This window comes from Petaurus breviceps, unplaced genomic scaffold (assembly GCF_028583685.1).
Source record: "Petaurus breviceps papuanus isolate PSGF00001 unplaced genomic scaffold, PetGlider_PUasm1.0 90692, whole genome shotgun sequence".
Classification (NCBI taxonomy): domain Eukaryota; kingdom Metazoa; phylum Chordata; class Mammalia; order Diprotodontia; family Petauridae; genus Petaurus; species Petaurus breviceps.
In genome coordinates this window covers 3,831,883-3,857,011 of record NW_027187313.1, presented here as the reverse complement: position 1 = coordinate 3,857,011, position 25,129 = coordinate 3,831,883, and the positions used below count along the sequence as shown (strand labels likewise).

General features: G+C 41.5%; 1 protein-coding gene across 1 annotated transcript in view; it reads left to right on the top strand.

The window, feature by feature from the left end:
• Window positions 1-23,480, top strand: part of BRINP2 (BMP/retinoic acid inducible neural specific 2) — a 149,947-nt gene extending 126,467 nt beyond the window's left edge. Inside the window, exons 5-8 of the mRNA XM_069065503.1 lie at window positions 13,426-13,531; window positions 18,849-19,085; window positions 19,653-19,875; window positions 21,481-23,480. Of these exons, the coding sequence (XP_068921604.1) occupies window positions 13,426-13,531; window positions 18,849-19,085; window positions 19,653-19,875; window positions 21,481-22,597 (1,683 nt within the window). The 3' untranslated portion in view covers window positions 22,598-23,480. The remainder of the gene's footprint in view (window positions 1-13,425; window positions 13,532-18,848; window positions 19,086-19,652; window positions 19,876-21,480) is intronic.
• Window positions 23,481-25,129: the final 1,649 nt, after the last annotated feature.

Below are 25,129 nucleotides of genomic sequence, written 5' to 3'. Positions count from 1 at the left end.
AAGGGATCACCCAACCTCAGAGATCTGGTAACCAATGAGTAGAAATGAAAAATCTGGTAGCACTTGACAAAGGTAGTCTTATAAATAGCCAATTGCCCCTATTCCCTGGGAAAATGATTAATCATCTTTACATTTATTTATATCTCTAGCACTTAGAATGGTAGAATGGTGCTAACGGAGTAGGCACCATAGTCAAGGGGAAAAGACAGAGACAGACAAAAAGATACACAGGGAGAGAGACAGACAGACAGACATAGAAGACAGAGACAATGATCGAAAGCAACAATGAGAGAGTTACTGAGACACAGAGAGGAGGAGATTGGAAAAGACAGAGACAGAGACAGGCACAGAGCTTTGGTATTCCTACTAAACTGGAAAAGTCTGTATCTATCACCCAAGGACTAAGTTATGTAAGGTTGGGAGGTTCCTCATCAACCGCAGAACAGGCCATCAGATGATGGCTTTTTGTGGGTGGTAATAAATCATGAGATAATTTATCAAAGCATGTAAAGGTTATGAATCTATATTGATAAAAGAATCAGTTACACTGATTAAATAAATAATCAACAAAATACAGTGGGATAAGCACTGACTTTGGAGTCAGAAGACCTGGGTTCACATCCTGCTTTTATTCTTTTTTTTCCCCACAAGGCAAAAACCACATGTATGTATTTGTGTGTAGAGAAAGGACTCTTATCAAAGTCTATTGAGTGACTTGTCCTCCACAGATAGCCCTGTATAGTTTCTGTGATGTGTAATAGTACTATGAATTATGCTTCAGCAAGGGCTGGGTGAAAGGGATCTGGATATCCCCCTGTGTATGTTGGTGATCCCTTTCTGTTTGTTGTTACTTCCTTACCTTTGGCAGCTCTCATTGGGCATCACTTCTTCCTCCTTCCTCTTGTTCTTTATTCTCCATCTTCTGTAATTCAGGTCCCAGCACTGCTGCAATGTTCTCCATAGCTATGCATCCATAGCTCCCTTCTTTTGCAGATGTTTGCAGTTCCTCCACCCTCCAGATGATGGCACTTGCCACCCTATCCAGGGAACCACCTCGCTTGCACTGTTGTCTCATATAAATAGGCTATATAGATCAGAAAAAAAAAACCACCTCTAGATTAGAATACCTTGATTCTTTAGATGCCTTTGCATACAATCATATTCCACAACACAAGACCTCTCATCCTGAGGTTATTCTCTGGGACTGTGGGAATTTTCTCTTCTTGTACTTCTCAAATGAATCTCTACATTTCCTTCATGGTCCCTCATGGTGACTACATTCTACTCATGTTCAGTCCATCTCATTTACCTTCTCTCCCCCCCAGCATCCAGAAAATGTTATCCATTCCTCTCAGTACCTTCCACTGTCTTAAAACTCAAGGAACCTGCCCTTCCTTTTAAAAATTTCCATTTCCTCTCCCAGTATTCCTCTAGGTTAGCTATGTTAGCTAGGTTAGCTATCCCAAAGGGATCTTAGTGAAAGACGGCCCAAAGGGAAAGGTACAACTAGCTACTCCAAGTAAAATGGATGGTATTATTGACAGGACATACTTCATTCTTCATTCATAGTTCCCATGGAATGTTGAACAAGTCTCTTTACCTCAATGGTCCTCAGTTTCTTTTATCTATAAAGCAAGAGGCATTGGACTAAATAATTCCTTTTAATATTACATTATTGATTTTGTGATCTAGAAACACTGGAAAGAAAATTTTGAGCCCAAAGTGTGGCTTAGAGTTCTGAGTTCCCTCTTTCCCACACCATCTCCTCAAAAAAGGGCACCATGGATAGCAGTGATATTCCCAGCTCCCAAGCCCATGATGAAACTAAAATTCCTACAACATCAAATGGATTTGTTACAACGATTTTGCCTTATAGAATCATATAATCTATAAGTTGGGAAGTCTTTGGGAAGCCTTTAGATCTATCCCCTTATTTGACAGACGGGGAACCTGAGGTCTGAAGAAGAATAATCATTTACCCAAGGTTACAAAGCTAGACTTTGGAGTGAGATAATTATACTATTTCTCCCTTCACAATTGACATATAAACATGTTTGACCGACAGGTTTAGCTCCAGCTTCCAAAGATGTCCCACCAGAAGTCTTTGAAATTTTTGTCTTTACTCTTAAATTGCTAACTAGCAACTAGCTAATGCTTTGGAATTTCTATCTTCACGTTGTAGCACAATCCATTATTATGAGCATCTCTGAACATATCACCTTACCTTCACCCTTGCCAATGTCTACTCTTTTGCTGACACTGCTCAGCACTTGTTTTCTCTCTCTCTTTCAACTGAAAACATCTTCCCTGTGACAAACAGAGAGAGCTTTCCATCTGTACAGAACTAGAGGTATTCTTTACAAAGGGTACAGTAGTGTGAAGCCTGCTAACTCTCCTCACTCCATAAAGGAAAAGCCAGGGGAAGAGAATTTCTGCTTTTTTTCTTGCCTCTCTGAACAGGTAGGTATAAGCTTCCTTGCTTGTTTTCCTTCCTCTTATTCTTTACTAGTTTCTTTAGAGTGCTGGGTAGTACATAAAGGACTGTGTAGTTCATAAAGATGGAAGGACTGGGAAGGGAGATAGGGCAGGCTCTGTTCCCTACCTGTAGAACATCTTCTATTCAGTCATCTTCTTAGGGAGAGGATAGAGGTAGGAGGAAGAGAAGGGAGAATTTAGGAACTGTCTGAACTGATGAGAGAGAAGCTGCCCTACATCTTCTGGGCAGAGAATGATGGTGAGGGGAGAGTTCTGGTATTCCCTCTTCTCCCAAGAGTATCCTTAAAAATGACCTGTCTGAATTCTGCACTACAGCAGAGGTAAGATTAAATTTGTGCTTGTTTTAGCACACCCACCTTCACCCAGGCAGCTCTCCCCAGCCCTAATGTTTGCAATTAGAAACCCATTTCTCTCTCTGGCTCTTGCTTTGACAGGGCCCCCCTAGGAAGGGGATCGCATGGGGGAAGGGTAGAGAAGAGGAAAGCAGGGCGGCTGGAGTGAGGTTTTGCAGGCTCCCGTTATTTATGGAAAATTGGACTTGCTAATGAAGGAGAGATTCATCTGGGCTTTCAGAAGGCAGGAAGGCAGGACTCTCTCTGTCAACAGACCAATTAGCACACAATTATTTTCCCTTCCTGAAAGCTTATCAGAGGTTCTCTTTGAGTGTGTGGGTTTGTGCTGCTACAGACACTCTCTTTACCACTTTATTTGCAGCCTCTTTCTTCCATTGCTCTTGCAGAAAAAATTCACAGACTCTACTCTTTGTCCCTGATCACCCAGTTCTCCCCAAAAGTCAAATCTTTGATCACATGTCAGGTTCAAGGTCAGCCCACTTACGTAAGCTTGCACTTGAATACTGACTAAGAAAGGGACACTCCTCTCCCTTCTTCCTACCATGCATTCTTATCACCTTGCTTTAGTGGGGCTACCACTAGACTCCCCTACAGTGATTCCCCATCTCTTTTATCTGCCCTGTCCTGTCAGATACCTCATACATTGTCAGACTTATGATCTAGAACTTCTGAGCTGGGGTTGAAGCAGCTGTCTCATTTCTTCATGGAGCACAGTCTCTGATGAAATGAGAAATTGAAAGATCTGCTGGCTTGGGACCCAGTAATGGATTAATGGGCTTCCCTCTTACCCCCAGAGCCCTGGTTGAGATCCTGCCAAGTGTGAACTTAATGGTAGGGGTCACATTTAGTTTTTTTTCCCCATTCTCCACCAAATTCCTATACTGCAGGAAATAATGTGAACCTAATACCTTTGTACTCTGTTAGTATAATAGTAACAGATTTGCCAAATTATTTGAGACCTACAAAGTGCTTTCTTCACAGTAATTCTATGATGTGGGTGCTGCAAATATTATAGTACCTATCTCCATTTTATAGCAGAGTAGATTTGAAACTTCCCCAAGGTCACATGGATAAAAAGGGTCAAAGCTGGAATCTAAATCCAGGTTGTCTGATTCTGAATCCAATGTTCTTACCACTAAGACATTTTGATAAATATATTAACTAATTGTAGAATTTGAATAAAGTTGTGCATGAAATCCCAATCAGTTGGAAAGAGAACTTTAGAGGGTCATGTAAAGAATACTGAATGTAGCAAGAATCCATCATTACCAGCAAGTATCTCAGAATTCTTCCATAGGAAAGTTTTAATTAAATGAAGCCAAAAATTCCTGTCCCATGAGAGGGTTATGTCATTTGGCAACTGCTACCCCTCAGCCCCATGCATGGTTTTCCAGTTCTTCAGATCTAGTAGTACAATTGTTCTTGAACTGTATGTGCAACAGAAATCTTAAACTTGGTATGTCCCAAAACAGAACTCATTAATCTTTACCCATATCTCTTCTCCTGCTCTTACATTTCCTATTATTGTAAAGGGAAACATCATCCTCCCAGTCCCTCAGGTTCATCTTGGACTCTGGTATTTTCATCACCTATATCCAATCTATTGCCAGGACCAGCCAATTTCACCATTGTAATCTCTCTTGAATAAGCTTCCTTCTTTCCCCTCATATTTCCACCACTCTAGCACAGGTCTTCATCACCTCACACATGGATTAGTGCAATAACCTACTGGTGGGTCTACCTGCCTTAAGTCTCTCCCCACTCCAATCCATCCTCCATTTAGCCACTAAAGTGATTTTCCTAAAGCACAGGTTGAAGTATGTCACAACCACCCTCTACTTAATCTTCAAAGTATCCTTATTACCTCCAGGATGAAATATACACTTTGTTTGGCGTTGAAGGCTGTAATGAAGACAACTCCGACTTTTCTAGTCTTCTCTTCCCAACATGAATTTTGTTGATCCAGTGATACTGACCCTCTTGGCTGTTCTATGTACAAGATACTCAATTTCTCTGCTTCAGGCTCTCTGCCATGTCTGAAAAACTTTTTTTCTTATTTGTTTTACCTCCTGACCTCCCTGTGTTCCTTTAAATTCTAACAGGGTTAAGTAACTTGTACAAGGTCACAAAGCTAGTAAGTGTCTGGGATCAGATTTGAATGCAGGTCCTTCCGACTCCAGGGCTGGCACTCTCTCTGCTGTATCACCGACCTGCTCTAGTTCTAGTGCTTTCCCTCTAGTAATTATTTTCCACCTATCCTACACATACCTTGCTTTTTATATATTTCTTTGCACACTGTCTCCCCTATTCGATTGAAACTCCTTGAGGGCAGGGACTATTTTTTGCATCCCCTGTACACTGGGCCAGGTACACAGCAAGCATTTAATAAGCTGTTTGATTGATTCTTCTCTTTCTGTGACTATGATCACTGGAGGCAAGATAACAGAATCCTTGACTTGTGCAAACATAGTGGATAAGACAAATACAATTTTAACAGAGACAAAATGAAACAATGCCTGCTGTAATGAACTTTTATCATGTGAAAGCAACCTGTATATATAGAAGGGCTTTATACTAAAAAGAATAGGGGAAGGAGGAGCCTACTTATGTATATCTAGAATGTGAGAAAGCCAGATCTTAAGAGCTAATTGTTAAATTTTTAGTGTGAACATTTACGCCAAAGAAATTGACACACTGAAAATCAGGGCTTGATTTAATATTTTGAATAGTCTGTAAATAGTAAATATATTAAATTTTAAATTATTAGTAAATAGTCTGTAAATAGTAAATGGTAAAATATTCTCCATAATTTTAAAATTATGGAGAAAATCTTAATAATGCAAATTAAATTTACAAGTATATCCTTTATATACTCCCATGATGCTAGACCCAGTCATTAAACATTTGCTGACACATCCCTGTTCCCTCAATTTAGATATCATAAGGTAACAGTTCTCAAACTTTTTGGTCTCAGGACACCTTTACACTCTCAATTATTGAGGACCCCCACCAAAAAACCCTCTGTTTATGGGGGTTAGATCTATTAATATTTAGCATATTAGAACATCTTAGTATTATTTTGAAGATTGTTTTGACTTTAGAGAGATCATCTAAAATGATGTCAGAGAGAACCACTGAAGAGAAGAACTTCAAGGCAAGAGGGATAGTTACACTCAGAAGATCACAAGAGACAAAGAAAGGGACTAGTGGGAAGACCTGTAGCTTTAAATATCTATATAAAAAATGTCAAAACTTTAGGCAACAAACAAAAGAAACTAGAGTTCCTGACACAGAGGCCAAATTTGACCTCATAGGCATCACTCAGAATTGGTGGAATGAAACCAACAATGGAACCATGACTTTGGGTGATTATACCTATTTCAAGAAAAATAGTATGGGTAAAAGAGGGTAATGTGGTATAAAAAGTTATATTCTTGCAAGGAAAGTAAGAAACAAGGGGAAGAAACATGACATAGAATATTTGGGTAAACATCAGTGGGAGAAGAGACAAAAGCAATTTTGTCATTTTAGAAAATAATACAGACCTATTAGACAGAAAGGAAATAAATTAGATGTGTGAAAAGCATCACAAGCTTGGTACCAGTGGCAAGATAGAGTAGTGGTGGCAGCCTTCAATTATTCAGACACCTACTGCAGATCTCTTTGAGTGTCATAGCTAATGGCTAATGATTTCTTGGCATACCATGATGATTATTCCATTCTTCAAAATGTGGAAAAGCCCAAAAGGGGATATTCTTTTCTGGATATTATTCTCACTAACAGGAAAGCACTGGTTCCTGGGGTGAGAATGATGAGAACCCTGGGAGGAAGTAATGCCTTTATTCTAGAGTTTGTGATAACAGAGAGGAAATCTCAGCACATCTGAAGTGCCACTTAGATGTTTGGAAAGCTTATTCAAAGAATTCAGAGGGAAGATAGGTAGGGTCCTGTGCATTGAAGTACTACATGGGGAGTCAACCCAGGAGAGATGGGAGGTGCTTAAGAATAAAATTCTGGAAATACAAGGAAACAATACCATTGAGTTCATACTATCCAAGATTCTCTGAAATTGTCTGTTTTGTCATTACTTATGGCTCGCTGATATTCTATTATATCAATATACCACAATATGTTTAGCCACTCTCCAGTTTTCTAAAGGGAAATATAAAATAGTCTCTTAGATTCCAGTTCTTTCCAAATCCCTCAATTCTCCAGCATCAGGAAGATTACTCTTCTGGTGCCTGTAACCTCACTAATATTATCCTCCAAATGACCTGTACCCCTATCCCTACCCTGGCTTGTGTTTTTGATGGGTTTGATATATATATATGTTTATATTTTACACCAAAGGAGTATTTGTGTGTGTGTGTGTGTGTGTGTGTGTGTGTGTGATCAACTCTACTTTGTCTCCTTTGTCTAGAGTCAGTTACATGGTGCAAAGGACAGGGCATTGGACCTAAAGTCAAGAAGAGCTGAGTTCGAATCTGACCTCAGACATTTACTAGTTATATGATCCTGGACAAGTCACTTAACCTCTGTTGGCCTCAGTTTCCCCAGCTATTAAGTGGGGATATTAATAGTTCCCGTGTTATTGTGAGGATCAAATAAGATAATTGCAAAGACCTTAGAACCGTGCTTGGCATATAGTAGATACTTACTAAATGCTTGTTTCCTACTTTAGTTCATTTCATTCAAGGGTCAGGTTCATCTGTTACCCAGTCCACACACTCCTCCAATGCTTATATATTCTTCACAAGTACCCAAGTTATGGGAAATAGCTATTTTTACCCCTTTCTTTCCATACTACTCCTTAGGTATGGGTATGGGGTGACACGTCTGTAGAGCACTGTACATTGTGGCAGGATCACAAAATGAGAGGGACAGAGTACAGTGTAAGGGGAATTATGGAGTCAGACTATGAATGGCTTTAAGTACCCCACACAGGAAAGTAAATTAATCCTGGAGGTAATGTGTATTAGTATCATTGATATTATTTGAGGGGATGGTGGGAAAGTGGGGAGATAGTGACCTGATCACACTTGCACTTTAGCAAAGTCACTTTGGCAACTCTAAAGAGGATGAGTTAGAGGGATGGAGATTTGAGGCAGGAAGAACAAATAGGGGTCTACTACAGTGGGCAAGAGATGATGAGAGCCCGAACCAGCATGGTGGCTGTATGAGTGAAGAGGAGGGGATGTTTCTTAGAGACATTGTTGAGATACAAATGATGAGATTTTGCAACTCGTCAGATATGTGGGGTGAGAGAAAATAAGGAGTCAGGATAGCACCAAGGTTATCAGTCTGGATGACTAAAAGAAGAGTTATGTCCCAGATAATAACAGGGAAGTTTGGAATAGGGGTGAGATTTTTGGAGAAAGGTAATTAGTTCCGTTTGGACATGTTGAGTTTGAGCTATCTCTGAGACATCTTGTTTGACATGTTCAATAAGCACTTGGCAATGTGGGAAGAAAACTTGGGAGAAAGACTAAGGCTAGATTTCTGAGTCTTCTGCATAGTTGCAATAATTGAACCCATGAGAATTGATATGGTCATCAATTTAGAAAATGTAGAGAGAAGAGAAGAGGGCCTGAGACATAGCCTTTGGGTACATCCACAATTAGTGGGCATGACACGGATGATTAATCAACATAGGAGAAAAAAAGCAGTTAGACTTGAAGGAGGAGAACAAGGGGAAAGCAGTGTCTTGAGAAGCCAGAGGGGAGAAGAGCATGTATCCAGGAGGATAGTGTAGTGGACAGTGGCAAATGAAGCACAGAAGTCAAAGATTAGGACTGAGAAAAGGCTATTAAAGTTGTTGATTAGGAAATTTTGGGTAACTTTGGAGACAACATTTTTAGTTGAGTGAGGTCAGAAGTCACAGTGCAGGGAGTTAAGGAGAGAATATGAAAAAAAAGGAAGTAGAGACATTGATTGTAGATGACATTTTAAGGTGTTTGGCTGAGAAATGCAGGAGAAATATAGGTTGATGGTTAAAGGGGGATGGTAGGACCTAGTAAAGATTTTTGTTTTGTTTTGTTTTGCTTTGCTTTGTTTTGTTTTGTTGTTTTGTTTGTTTTCCCCTTTGGGACTAGGGAGATTCAAGAGTTCTGTAGACTACAGGAAAAATACAGTGAGAAAAAATTAGAGAAATAGAAAATTGGAGGGGGAGGGGGATTATAGAAAGAAAAATCTACTGGAAAAGACATGAGGGGACAGGCTCCAAGGTATATGTGGAGATATTGATCTTGGTTAGGAAAAGCAGTACTCTTTTATCAGAGACTAGTATAAAGGAGGAAGTCCTGGAGTGTGACAATAGCAATATGCTCCCCCCATCCCCATTCCAACCCCCGTGACAGTTAGGTTAGCTTTTCTTTAAAAGGTATTGAGGTCATTGGTTAGTTCAGGGGACTAAAAGCTCATATTATTGACATCTCTTTCTCATCACCTGGTGCAAAGCAACCAGAAGCTTCAGGTGCTATCTCTGATGCTTGGATACAGTAGGTATGTCAGGCAATGGACCTTTGCTCAGCCAAATTAACTCAAGGTGTCCTCAGTGCCTATCCTTGCTAAATATCCTCCTTTTATAGCTATGTAAATCTTTCTTTGTTAAATGTTGAATGACCTATGACTATTGCATTGTGTTCCCTTATTGAAATTAAATTTCTGGAGGACTGTTCTGAATCATTCTCAGCCTAAAACATGGAGAATGATGTCAAGAGGCTGTGAGATGAGGAGGGTGGGTTATCGGTTTCAGGGGAGAGAAGTAGAAGCGCTGTATGAATAGCCCTGATTCTCTCTTTTGGGGGGGTATAAAGTGAGGATCTGAGCTCAGAGGGTGGGGGAAAGAATGCTCCTTAAGGCTTAAGGAATGAAGAGAAGAATGAAGAGCCACATCAGAGAGTGAGATAGACAATCAATTAGAGAGGAATTATACAATTGTTGTGCTGTAGGAAAGACCTATGCAAAATTAAAGGGCATAAATTTGTAGTGGATTTAGTCAACATGGTTGCAAGACTTGTTCAAGCTCCATTGAGCAGCATGTGAATAGGAGAGAGGGAAGCAGATGGTAACAGTAATTGAGGGTGGGGGCTTATTGAAGCAGGAGAGATGTTAAGAGGGGGAGGGAGGGAAGGAGGGAGGGAAACATAGAGAGAGACAGAGAGAGAGAGAGAGACAGAGAGAGAGAGAGAGAGAGAGAGAGAGAGAGAGAGAGAGAGAGAGAGAGAGAGAGGAGAGAGAGAGAGAGAGAGAGAGAGAGAGAGAGAGAGAGAGAGAGAGAGAGAGAGGAAGAGAGAGAGAGAGAGAGAGAGAGAGAGAGAGAGAGAGAGAGAGAAGAGAGGAAGGGGTGTAGGATTTTAAGAAGATGAGAGTGAAGAGTTGAATGGTTTCGCTAAGGAATGGAGATTGGAAAAGGAAGAGTACAAGGCAAAATTCTGAATGACTGCCCAGAAAAATACTGAGCAGTGAGAGATTCAATGTTACAATAAAGAAGAAAACTAGGTTTAAAATGAATGAGGATTAGGAAGAGATAGAATGATAAGAGATCATGATTAGATCGAAGAACTAAATTCTTACTTATGGCAATGGGAATCTTGTAAGTGATGAAATCAAAGATGTACACTAGTGTGCTGGTAAATATTTAACAAACTGCTCTCCAGAAAAAAAATGTGTTTTGACACACTTTTAAGTTTAATTTGCATGATTGCTATGTTCTCCATCACTGTTTAAAGTATATATTTAAAGACATTCAACAAAATAATAAATCAAGCCCTGATTTGTAGTTTGCCAATGTCCAAGGTTTAAACACTCATATAGAAAATTTAACAATTGGCTCTAAAAGGCCACGAGCATATCCCTGGGTGTCATTGCCTTTGTGTACTACTGAGGAATAGTGGAGGACTAGATCACCGGAGGTGAATAGATTGAGGAACTGGAAAATTTGGGTTTTGAAGAAATATCAATCTATATGTAGGAGTTAGGGTGGGGGGCAAAAATTTGAGTCAATGTTCTAGCCTGGCACAGTCTCAACTGACTTCTAAGAGGAAAAGATATTTGTAAATCTTCTAAGTTTTTGGTGCCTCATTTCTCCCCCACTAAATGGGGATAACCATCAATTAGAATATATCTAAACAAATTAGGGTGCTATAATTTTTTATATATAAATATATATATATATATATTACTGCGCTATAAGAAATAATTAACATGAAGAATGTAGAGAATCATGGAAAGACTTAAATGAAGCTGATGCAATGTGAAGAAAGTCAATTTAGGAAAAAAATATGCACATGACAACAACAAAGTAAATGGGAAAAAAGTAACCATAAACAATTGAAACAAGTTAGCAAAACTGCAGAAGGCAAATTTGGTCCCAAAGAAGAGATATGAAAAGATGCCTCCTCCCACTCTTTTTCAGAGGTGGGGGTCCATGGGTGTGAAATATTGTATATACCAACTTTTTTCTTATGTATTAATCATTTTTATTGAATTTTTCTCTTTCTCTCTTTTTTTCTCTTTTTAAAATTATTTGCTGTAAAGGATATTGTCTTGGAGAGAAAGGAAGGAGGAATACAGAGGAAAATCTAGCTGAAGTGAAAACAAAAGATAATAAAATATATGAATAAAATGGGGATAATCATCCTTAGATTCCACTTCAGACAAGATTAATAATGTGCCCTCAGTATTTGAGTTGGACTGATCTCTCCATCAACCATCTTCCATTTTTACTTTACTGCCTTGTTTGTTTCATTCCTGAAATATCTTTTCCTCTCCTTTCTTCCCATCCTCTCTATCCCATCTATCCTTCAAGACCCAACCTAAAACTGATCCTTGCAAAAACATTCCTCCATCTTTCCTGTGCCCCAGTGTTCCCTCCATAACCACTACCATATAATTTAGTGGAATATTTCATGTGTCAGGATAGTCTTTATCCCCATCCTCATTCACTCAGTAGAAAAGTAGACTATAACCTCTTCAAGATCATGGAATGTGACTTATACCTCTTTCTTTTGTTCCCTTTCCCTCCCACCTCAAAAAAATCTAGCAAAGTGCCATACAATAGATGCCAAATAAATACCTGTTAATTGAGTGAATCTTGGCAAAGAAGTTTAAAATCCTGAGCCATGGCCCATCATTCTTAGTGCATAATGGTTTCAGTTCAGTTAAAGCTACATATTATTCAACTTGTACTTTAAACATCATGGGAAAACTGATGGGCCAGCTTTGTAATATTTTAAAGAGGTTCCATAGTTCTCTAGAATAGTACGTGGCTATAAGAGTTTATGTATATTTAATATACTTATTAAAATATTCAGTAAAGCCCATGGCTGCTTTTCTCTGCGGCCTTCTCAGGGCTGAGGTGGGACTTAAATGTTTAATACTAATAATACTACTCATAATTCAAATTCCTCTAGTGTTTTGCTTCCCGAGGGATCCCCAAAGTCTGTCAATTCCACATGAATTGACTCCAGCACGACTTGTCTGCCAGCATCCTACAGAGAGGATCTGGCCTGCCCTTGCATATCCGGAGGCTTTTTCATCTTCCTATGGGGAGGAGGACAGAGGGAGAGTTAGAGGTGGCATCAAAGATTGCCCACGGTTCTTCTGCTTAGAGACTTCACTCACTCTTGTTAGCTGGCATATGCTTTAATTGTTCTTTTTTTTGTCTTACCAAGCCTACATCAGCTCTTCTTCAAAGAGCCTCAGGATTCTTTTGGCTCCCAAATGAAATTCAGGCACCATGGAGCTCTGGGGCATAACTCTTCTTAGTCAATTGTATACTATATCCTACTTCTGTCTTAAAATAGGGAGGAAGGAAAATTGAGCCACAGTCCCTGGAAAGAATGCATGTGAAGTTCCCTTGTACTGGAGATCCCTTATCTCTGGAAAGTTCTTCTTCCTCTCCATCACCTCTCAGCTTCCCTAGCTTACTTCATCACTAGACTTCAAGGCAACTTTTTATAGGAGGGCTTCTCCTAGATGCAGGAAGGTGACACAGTAGATGAACAGAATTCAGGAGCTGAAGCTCAAAGATCTGAATTTGAATCCTGCCTGAGATACTTACAGGCTATGTAACCTTGGCCTAGTCATATAATATCTCTCTCTGGTTTCCCTCATGTAAATTGGACATAATAATAGCTCCTATTTGAGAATTAAATGAGATAACATATGTAAAGCACTGTAAAGATTGTGTAAATGCTGTTATTACTATTATCACTATTATAATAACTGTTCTGATTGTTATTTTCTGATGCATCCTGCTACTAGTGCCTTCTTTCTGAGATTATTTCTATCTATTCTGTATATATCTTGTATTTCCCTCATTGTTCACATGTTATCTCCCCCATTCATCTCTTAGCTTGGTGAGGGCAGGGACTACTTTTGCCTTCCTTGGTAGGCCTATGGCATCTGGTACATGGTAAGTACTTAATGAATGCTCAATGACTTAACCCAATTTGACTTCCTTGGGAGGAGTCTAGGATAGGTTACCAAAGCACATTTGGATGACTTCATTGGTGAGTCCTAAAGGAAAATGATGCCTATTGACTGAAAACCCTCTCTCTGCTTACTCTTCTAGGTCACAGAGACACGGACAGGCCCTCTGGGCTGCAGTAATTATGATAACCTGGATTCTGTCAGCTCAGTCCTGGTGCAGAGTCCAGAAAACAAGGTTCAATTGTTAGGTAAGAAGTCTTTTCCCCACCTTTTCATAGTCGTTGCAGTGTCAGTAAACCGCTACTCAAGCAAGAAAGGGGGAAAAACAGAAACAAGCCAAAAAACAAATTAACAAACAGAAAATGCACTCATTTCATTCTGCTAAAATCAAGCAAGACACCTTCTCTGGACGTTGGATCATCAAAGCTTAGGTTTAGAGCTGAAAAGGCCCTCAGAGACCATGCAGGTCAGTTTTCTAATTTCATGGGTAAGGAAACTGATACAACTAGTAAATGTCTGAGGCAGAATTCATATTTTCCTTTTCCTCCTTAAGAAAAAAATGTTGAAATGGCTTGCCCACTTCCCAAGTTCCTGGATCTGTTCAAATCTTCTCCAAGACAAAGTTCTTTCTGCAGTTACCTTCTTTACCCCCAAGTTGTCTGTAGTGAAGAGGGCATTGATACCAGCCTTCTATAAAAAGTACACAAGGATTTTGGGATAGAAGAAAACGTAAAGATGCCAGGATTGTAGATGTAGAGATGAAGATCTAATTCAAATTCCTCATTTTATAGATTGAGTTCAGAGAAAAGTAAAGTGACTTGGACTAGGTCACACAGATAAGAAGGGATAGATACAGGATAATCCAGGGGAAAAGGAAAGGGGAGTATAAGGAGAGAGGAAGGGAAGTGAAAGGGGAGAGGAAAAGAAACAGGGAGTAGAAGGGGAAGAAGAAAGGGAGAGAAAGAGGAAGGAAAAGAGGAGTGGAGAGGGGAAGGGGAACAGGAAGGGCAAGAGGGAAGGGAAGGGGAGGAAACAGTTTAAAGGCCAAGGTAAGGGGAAGAGAGAAAAGATGGGGGAAGGGAATAAGGGAAGGAGAGGGGACAGGGAAGGGGAGAGATTCTTAGTTAGAGTTTAATAAGCAAAAAGGGGAGTGAAGTTAGAAAAAAATTGCATTAGGCCTGGAGAGAGATACCCTGCCCCTGACTTTGTACTCCATTTCCCTCTGACATCCTTTGGACCAAGGCTATGCAAATTGATATAGACAGAGCTGTTTGGCAGGGGGAAAAGTTCATTTTTCTTGAGGCTTAACTGAATTGGACTCTGTTTAAGATATTATTGTCTCTACATTATAAAATCAATAACCCTCACCAAGGATCTATTATTACAAATGCCAACCATTCTGAGCCAGGAGCGACCTACTACTGCCATGGGAGTCAGATTTTTTTTTAATTTTATTTATTTTTTTCTTAAGAAATAAAGAACGCCTGTTCCCTGGTGCCAACTAATGCAATTATCATCCATCCTTGTTCAGGTCCCTGGATAGCCTAGTTTGTGTGTCTGGGAATTAGTGACGGGTGAAGTTCAAAATGTCTAGTGGTTGGTTTGGAATAGTTTATGCCATTTAATTTTATAGCCCATCACTCACACAGCTGTTACTCAGGGCACCTCTGTTACAGCTGCAGAGAAGATTCCCATCAGGAGGGGGAGAAAACATGAAGGTGGGGAGGAGTTAGGAGAAGGTAGGGAACCAGTATATGTGATGTGGGGCCCTCTTCAAGGGTAAACCAGTGGCAGGCAGCCTAGAAAGGGAGGGCTGAGAGCAGTATGAGGATGGGACACAGATGTCTAAATACAAAAATGCCTCAGCTCCAACTTTTAGGGTGCTTCATGGTGTAAACCAAGACGGTGGAAACTACTCTGTCTCTCTGGTCTTGTTCCCTCTGTTTATATAGGCCATAGCGATGGGAAGTTCAAGGAAAATATGAATCTGGCAGGAATTGAGCCAGAGGAATCCATGCTTTGCTGGGGGAAAGTACAGGATAGGATAAGAAGGAAGGAAAGAATGAAGGAAGAAAAGAAGGAGGGAAGGAAGGAAGGAAGGAAGGAAGGAAGGAAGGAAGGAAGGAAGGAAGGAAGGAAGGAAGGAAGGAAAAAAGGAAGGAAAGAGTGAATCATTTATTAAGTGCCTTCTATATACTAGACACAGTGCTAAGAATTTCCAAATTATTTTATCTCATTAATTCCCATTTTACAGTTGAGGAAACTGAGGCATAGAATGATTAAATGACTTTCCCATACAGCTAGTAAGTGTCTTAGTATAGATTTGAATTCAAGTCTTCCTGCCTCCAGGTCTACGACCCTAACCACTGTGCAACTTACCTCCCTCCAGATAGAGCACTTGACTTGGAGTCAGGATGACCAGAGTTCAACTCCCACCTTCCACACTTGCTAGACTTGTAACCTGGTCAAGTCTTTTAATCTTGCCAGCTCTTGATTTCCTCATCTGTGAAATTAGGGAGTTGGATTCAGTGCCCTGCTTTCTAGTTCTAAAGCTGGGGTCCTTTTGCTTCCCTGCTCTCAACACTTCCCCATTCCCTAGGTCACAAAACAAACAGGTTTGCTGGGGTGATTCATCTTTTGCAGGCCAGCCTTGGGAACATCCATGTATCAGGAGAGTGGGCCTCCCTCCACTGCAGGTTATCCACAGTCAAGCTCTTAGCTGTCTTACCGGTAGCTGGGAAGCTAGATAGGGGACTTGTACTTTTCTGCAGTCAGCTCAGGTATGACTCCAGCTCACAGTGAGTCCATTGGACCTGAAGCACAGAAATGTTCCTTGGTTTGCTTCCTGTTAACACTGAGCTGGAAACATAGAACTGGGTCTCCCTCACACCTGCTCCAATGTAAGTAAGACTACCATCATCTGATTTACCCTTCTCTATATCAGAGGAATCATAGGGGGCCCATATTAGGGAATTCGTGGACTCATAGATTTAGAACTGAATATAACCTCAGAGACCATCTCATCTATCCCCTTCATTTTAAAACTAAGGAAACTGAGAACCAGGGAGATTAGGAGACCCAGTTTTGATTAAATAGGTAGTAAGTGTCAAAGGTGGGAATTCAACACAGGTCTTTACTCCAGAGTAGGAGTGGGGAGCCTGTAGCTTCAAGGCCACATGTGGCCTTTCAAGAGGCTGCACTTAAGGACCTAATGGACCACATGTGGCTTCAAGGCCACAGGTTCCCCACCCCTGCTCCAGAGCATGGTTTTGGATTAGTCCATTTGTCTCCATTAGGGAATTAGTCAATGAGTTCCATTCATATTTTCAAGATGTCACAACTTCCATTGTCTACTATATTGGGGTGGGAATCTCAGGAGAAGATGCTGCCAAATGAAAACTAGGGTTTTTCTTACCAAGTCCAGTTAAATGGGGGAAAGCTAAGGATAGGTTCAAAGAGAAAGGCCAAGAAAGTACTATTTAACCACAAATCTCTTGCTGTACTTCTTAAACCCCTTATTTATCTAAAGACCTCTTCCCATTTCCATACTCTAAATGCCGATGTAAAACTAGAAATCCCATTCTCTTTCCCTGAATTCCTTTGATCACTGGACATCTCCGTATTTGAATTTGGGTGAGTTCTTGTAAGCACTATTTCCTTCTTCTGTCAAATGCAAGAGAATTGACTAAGCTTTAAGATTATGATGCTCTCTACTGAATTTCCAGATGCTCCCCTATCAGTCATGGGGATACAGGTACTCCCTCATTCAGCTGGCTCAATGAGATGGAACCCTTGGGTTTACTGTCCAAGTAAGGCAGCCAGACTTGTTGGTATCGTGGACTGAAAGCAACCTTAGAGATCTGAGGAGGAAATCATAAAACACTGGACCTGAGAGGGACCTTAGGAAACTTTTACAGAGCAGGGTTTCTGCTCTTTTTGTGTTATAGACTCCTTTGGCAGTTTGGTGAAGTCTACATACCCCATCTCAGAATAATGTTTCAAATGCATGAAATACAATACATAGGATTACAAAAGAAACTAATTAAAATAGCTATCAAAATATCATTTGGAAAAAAAACATTCATGGACCTCAGGTTATGAACCCCTGATGTAGGGGAAAGGAAAAGATAGAAACATTGGTAAGTAGGTCTAATATGTGCCAGGGAGTGTACTAAGCAAGCACTTTACACATATTATCTAATTTGACCCTCACAACAATGTTAGAAGGTGTGTGGCCTTATTACCCTCACTTCATATTTGCGGAAACTGAGGCAAACAAAATTTAAGTGACATGCCCAGTGTCGCCCAGGTAATAAGTGTCTGAAGCTAAATTTGAACTCAGATTTTTCTAACTCCAGGCCCAGAACAAAAAACAGAGTGTTGGATTCAGAGTCAGAAGGACTTGGGTTCTAATCTCATCTGCTGCCATGTTTATTTGCTGTGTAACCCAAGTCAAGTCACTTAACCTTTGTGAGCCTCAGCGACCTCATCTCTAAAAGGAGAAAATTGGGCTAGTTGGCTTTTAGGCCCCTTCCGCTTCTGATTCTATGACCTTCATTTCAATAATGGAAGGGAGACTCAGAAACGTTAAGGTAAAAAATCTTAATAGTTAATGTGTACAGCAGGCATTTACATGCATATATACATGCACACAATGCATACTCTTTATGTACACATGAACATTATATGTATATATACATACATGCATTATATATAGACACCAACACACTCACATCATATATACATAGGACTATATATAATACACTTGCACATTGTATATACACATATACATACACACACGTATATATGTATATATACACATACACACACTACTATACATGCTTGCATACATTATATGTGTGTATACATACATACTGCATGTACATAAACATGCATTCATTAGGAACACACATATATACACACAGTGCTATATATGATGCATATATGTATAATATGTGCACAATGCTATACATGCATAAATACTTACATGTTTATATATACTGTATATACACACACATTAAACATGCCCATGTGACACATACATGCGCACATTATATACATACATCATGCCTAATATACATGACATACGTGTGCATACATGCTATATGTGCATACATATTATATACATATGTGCATGGATATGATGTGCACACACATACACATACATACAAACACAGATCTCAGCATTGTCTTAGGCAAATCTCTTTATCTTCCCAGACCTCAGGTTCCTGGGCAGGAGCAGAGGTTCTTAAGCAAGGGTCCTGGAACTTAGTTGTCCTGGTGGTTTTGGATTTCTGTAATTGTATCTTGGTATAATTGGTTTCCTTTATAATCATGTACATTTTATTTTGTGCATTTAAAAACATGATTGTGAGACAGATCTGTAGCTTCCCCAGATGACCCACACATAAAGGTGAAGAACCCCTGGGCTGGATAATCTTTAAGGGTCTTTTCGATGCCACTCTTCTGGGAATTGGGCTGGAAGCTCACTCTTTCTCTTCCACTTGAGGTCAGGGCTTTGTTTGTGGAGTGGGTCCCTCTCCTCTGACAGGTCTTTTGCCTCAGGCCTGCAGGTGCTGCTGCCTGAATACCTCAGAGAGCGATTTGTGGCAGCCGCTCTCAGCTATATCACCTGCAGTTCTGAAGGGGAGCTCATCTGCCGGGAGAATGACTGCTGGTGTGAGTGTGGACCCAGCTTCCCAGAGTGCAACTGCCCGGAACCGGACATCCAGGCCATGGAAGAGAGTCTGCTCCAGATTCAGGACACCTGGGCTACTCACAACAGGCAGTTTGAGGAGTCAGGTGAGACATCCGACAGGACCTCTTGCCCCCGCCCCACCAGCCATTGCCTGGCCACAGTGGGGTCTTTCTCAGGACCAACTAGGAAAGGAGCCTTGAGGCCCTCACTCACCGTTTGTTCCTTCTCATTCCTTCTCTAGTTCTGGGCTCAGCCAACCATAAGAAGCAAACCCTTTGGGTAATTCTGTCAGAAAAAAAGGCTAAGAACTTGCCAGGAGACCCCAAGAGAAGAGCCTTGCCAGGAAAGAAATATAACATTTATAGATAGAAAGGACTACACAGAGGCTGTTTAAACCAACCTCCCCCCTGGGTACATTATCACATTATTTTCAAGAAGTGTCTGGTTTGATGCATTCATTTTACAACCAAGGAGCATGAGATTGAGAGGGTAAATAGTCTGGGTAATAAGTAAATAGAATGATATTTGAACCCCAAACTTCAGACAGAAATCCTTTCCGGAGTATTCCATAAGATGCAACCTATGTTTGTGGGGAGACTTCTAGAAAGGAGTCCTGCATGGTTCCCATTTTCCTCTCCTGATAGTCTAAGCCATTTGGTTTCTCCCCACAGAGGAATTCCAGGCCCTGCTGAAGCGGCTTCCAGAGGACCGCTTCCTGAACTCAACTGCTATCTCCCAGTTCTGGGCCATGGACTCAAGCCTCCAGCACCGTTACCAGCAGCTGGGGACCACCCTGAAACTGCTGTCCAAGAAAACCCATCGGGTCATTCGCCGCCTCTTCAACCTTTGCAAACGCTGCCCCAGACAGCCTCGATTCTGGCTGCCTAAGGAAAGGTGAGCTGCCCAGCCAGACAAGGCCAGAGCTCCGAGCTCTCCTTTTATGACCTGGGCCAATGATCCTGTCCATAATGATGACAACAAGAGTGATGGATTGTACCTGGTCTCCGTGAGAAAAATAAATGGTTGGGGGGTGGGCTGGGACTAAACTGTGTTGTTGATGTCATCCATTCAACAAGTATTTATAAACAAAAGGAAGTTCAGATTGGAAGAAAAATGAACAGGGTGATTTTGTTACTGCTGTGTTCATTTTAACAAACACTTTTAATAAAAAGAAGCTAAAGGACAGAAGCTCACAATTTTGTATTCATTTCTCCTTTTGCTCTTTGCATATGCAAATGTTCATGATTGATTAAGTTTATGATTACAAAAATTAAAAATATGTATTTATGCAGCATATAGTACATATCTATTCATCTATGCTGGGGACATTAGAAGATGCCCCCAGAAGTAGGAAAAGTGGTCTTTCAAGGAACTTTTAATCTCACTAGAATGACTAACTAAATTTATGGGAAAAATTGTAGAACCAATTAGGGGATAGGGATATGCTAGATGATAGATGATGTTGTGGTTAGAATGTGGGGCCTGGAGTCAGGAAGACCTGAGCTTGTCTGGCTTCAGACTTACTAGCTGTGTGACTCTGGGGAAGTCACTTAACCTCTATTTTCTCAACTGTACAATGCAGATTATAATAGCACCTACCTCTCAAGGTCACAGTAGAGTGTTTAACACAGTGCCTGACATGTAGCCAGTGCTGTGTAAATACTTATCCCTTTCCCTTTCCTTTTCATTGGCATAGGTAACTTATAGCTGAAGGAATTCCATCTACTGTTGTAGGTCAGCACTTTCTCTGCATCCTATAGTCTTAGAGAGTTATCCAGAGCACCGAAGGTTAAGTGACCCATCCAGGATCACTCAGCTAGCATGAAGGAGAGAATAGAACTCAAACCCAGATCTTCCTGGTTTTCAGGTTGACTCTAGCCAATAAACCATGCTGCATTTCTCACAAAGGAAAGATAGCAAAGGACAAAAACTGTTTGGGGGCATCAGGGGGCAAAGCGATGACAAAGGAAGCCAGAGACAGGAAGTGATGGGCATAGATCTGTGGATGAGAGCTGGGAAAGCCTTTCAGGCAGGTGGAGCAACCTGTGAGGTGAGGGAGGCATTCAATGGCAGGTGAAGGCACAATAAGTTGACAAGCCTTCCTGCAGAGGAGGGGGCATGATAATGGGGAATAATCAGTGAGATTCAGTGGGTCAGCAGAATCATTTTACAGAGAACTTGCTAACAGTGGTGAAGAGATGATTCTGAATTCAAGAGAGCTCCTGTGGATTTTAGAGCCAAGGTACAACTATGGTAAAAATGGTCATGATGCAAATTTCCTCGGTGCTCATACAGCAGAGCTTGAGCATGGTGGCACAGACTCTTTAGTATTGCATGGGTCATTCCCCAGGCAGCGGGCCTCTTTTCTCCGCCAGTTAGACCATGCCTTTTTGACTCTCCTCTTTCTTCCTATTAACCCTAACAAGTGAACCTACGAAAGATGTATCCGCGTATTCCACCTTAACTTTATAAAGCTTCTCTCTTGTTTTCTCTCTCCAGGCCCTTACCCTATTGGTGGAACAGGATCCAGTCCTTCCTATACTGTGCAGAAAGCACTGTCCCTGGGACTTTCTTGGAGCAGAGCCACAGCTGTACCTGCCCTTATGACCAGTCCTCCTGCCAGGGTCCCATTCCGTGTGCCTTGGGTGACGGGCCAGCCTGTGCTGCCTGTGCGCCAGACAATAGCACCCGCTGTGGGAGTTGCAATGATGGCTACGTGTTGACCCAGGGTTTGTGCCGGCCAGAGGTGGCAGAGTCCCTGGAGAATTACCTAGGCCTGGAGACGGATCTGCAGGACCTGGAACTTAAGTACCTGCTTCAGAAACGGGACAGCCGCATTGAGGTACACTCTATCTTCATCAGCAACGACATGCGTCTGGGAAGCTGGTTTGACCCCTCATGGAGAAAGCGCATGCTTCTGACTCTAAAAAGCAACAAGTACAAGCCAGGGCTGGTACATGTGATGCTGGCCTTGTCACTCCAGATCTGTCTCACCAAGAACAGCACCCTGGAGCCCGCCATGGCCATCTATGTCAACCCCTTTGGGGGCAGCCATTCAGAGAGCTGGTTCATGCCTGTGAATGAAGGTGATTTTCCAGACTGGGAAAGGACTAATGTGGATGCGTCAGCCCAGTGCCAAAACTGGACACTCACCTTGGGTAACAAGTGGAAGACCTTTTTTGAGACCGTCCATGTCTACCTGAGGAGCCGAATCAAGTCCCTGGATGACAATTCTAATGAGACACTTTACTATGAGCCCCTTGAGATGTCCGACCCTTCCAAGAATCTTGGCTACATGAAAATCAACAGCCTACAGGTCTTTGGCTATAGCATGCCCTTTGACCCCGATGCTATTCGGGACTTAATCCTCCAGCTGGATTACCCATACACTCAAGGTTCCCAGGACTCTGCCCTCTTACAGCTCATTGAGATCAGAGACCGAGTGAACCAGCTTTCTCCTCCTGGAAAAGTCCGGCTCGACCTCTTCTCTTGCTTGCTCCGGCATCGGCTCAAGCTGGCCAACAATGAAGTGGGCAGGATTCAGTCCTCCCTGAGAGCCTTCAATGCCAAACTGCCAAATCCCGTGGAGTATGAAACTGGCAAGCTCTGTAGCTAACCTGGGGGCCCTGATTATGCCCCGGGGCTGGAAAACAGGGAAAACCAAGACTGTCTAAATGGCCTTACCTTAGTGCCAATCGTGTGCATTTGAGCAAATGAAAGTTGAAGGGATGGATCGAGTCACATGCTGGGGAAAAAGGATGAATGCAGATGTGGGCACACAGAAGCATAAACATAACATACGTTGTCTCCCTTCCTGGGAGACTAAAACAAGCAGAATCGGATTGGTGAAATCAATGATTTCTGACATGAGAACAGTTGATAAGAGAAGAGATTTTAAAAAACCTTCTCAAAAACACACAATCACACACACACATACACACACACACACACACTACAGAAATCTTTAAAAGTGATTCTTGCCATTCAAAGGAAAGAGAGAGAAAAGTGGGGTTGAGCATCAGGCCTCCCCCTCCAAGGAGTCACTTTTGTATTCTTTTTAACCAGATGTTTCTAACAATGTAGTGGTTTTGTGTTCCCATGTTGGTTTTTCAGTTTTTGTATTTTTCTTCTGCTGTGCCCTCACAACACTGCCTTTCCCCTCAGAACCCCATGACCTTGGGAAACCCTTGAGAATGAAACAGACAGAGACCATGTTTGCTGTTTCTCCCCATCATCCCTATTCCTCAGCCCCTCTTTGATCCCCTACTCTCTGTCCTACCCACAATTCCAGGGCTCCACACTCCTCCCATCATCCCCATGCATCTCCTCCATCTAACTGGACATTTTCCCTGAAAGCAGTGCTGTCAAGTTAGTAACAGGTATTCAATGTATAGGGACATATTTCTTTTTTTTAACCAAAAATATATTTATTTTATGATTTTTTTTTGTTAATTTGCTCCAGCCAAGTGACATCTGAGTAAAATTTACCTGGTTTAATATATTTTTTAATAATGCCTTTTTGAGGAAAAAAAGACAAAAGAGAAAAAAAAGAGTGTCTTTCTCTGGGTTGGCTAGAATTTTTGTTTGTTACTTTGCCTGCTGTGAACGTGTTGGTGTGCTGTGACTGAATGACTTGACTGGGATGAAGTCCTGCTTGTACCTGTGGCATTGCAAGACATCCTGGTGTGTTCTAGGCATGTGTGCACATATGTATGTGTTAAGGGGTGTGTGTACAAATTGTGGGCATGCTTATGAATTATAAAAGGTCATTAATAGGTATTTATTAGCTCCTGCTATGTGGTAGGCATTAATTAAGGGAAAATATAAGCTCTTCATTAGCCCTTTTTCTCACCACATTGCCCCCACATTCATGCATACACAGTAGGTAGGTTTAGCCAATTCTTCCTTCAGAGGGGCAGATCAGCTCTGTGTTTTGGCTAGTTGCTGGGTGAAGGGCAAGCAAAAGTGGGAGATCTGTCTTTGGCTCTGCTGCCAATGGCCTCCTGGGTATCATCCAATATCCTTTCTTCCATGGGATTGAATCACTCCCAGGGGAACTGGCCAAAATCCAGGGAGCAGTCCTTCCAAGACCATCCTCTTTTCACTACCCATTTTCCTCTTAAAAACAAAACAAACAAACAAACAAAAACCAGGAATCTGAAAGGAAATTTTTACTTTTGACATGGAGATAGATGCATCATTTCCCACCTGCAGTGTGGCATGGTAAATGTAGCCTAGCCCATACCTAGGAGAATCAGATTTCTCTCTGTTCTCTACATTTTCCCAGTACAATTCGTAGGCATGACAACCCCCATCCTGTTCAGCAGAGAGCACCACATAAATACCAAGTATTTCATTCACCACCTATGGTACATCACAGTTGGTGTAAGTGGAATCAGGAGACAGTGGGGAGCCAGTCAGCTCTATTCAAGTCTGTTCAAAGATTACTGTCATGCTCTAGCTTCCTGCTTTTTGTATTAAATCACGACCCAGAATTTTTGTGAGGTAAGTGGCCCAGGGCACTAATGCCTTCAAAGCTTTCACTGAACCCTTCGGGGTCAGGAATACTGAGCGATGGCCTGGACTCATGATCAACAACATGTAACAACTCAAGCTGATACCTCCGATTCTGTTGCTCCCTAATTTTCAAAATTCTCCATGTCTTTTTCCTCACCTGCAGAGATGAGGCCAACACTTGTCATGTATTGAGCCAGGACTGTGGAGTTAAGTTAGAGTCTGGTGCTAGGAGAGAAGGTGGCACAGAGTTGGTTGGAAAGAGAAAATGCTTTTGTTGTTTGATAAAGGGTGCTTGAGAAGTGTGAAGTGAGTATCAAAAGTGAAAAGTGTGATTTAACAGCTCTGACATGCATGTCTTCATCTTGTGTAAGTAGGCAGAGAGAGAGAGGGAGAGAAAGAGAGAGAGAGAGAGAGAGAGAGAGAGAGAGAGAGAGAGAGAGAGAGAGAGACTTTAACTCACCAATTAAAATCATCAGGGTCTCAGGTGGAAGACTTGGCTACCTGCCACAGCAACATGAGCATTCTGGGAAGGGGAGCCTCACCAGATTGACTGAGCATTATTGTCAAAACAGGAATCTCAGTAAAACATTTATGACTTATTTATTTAGGTAAAAATTGAGTCAGACCAAAG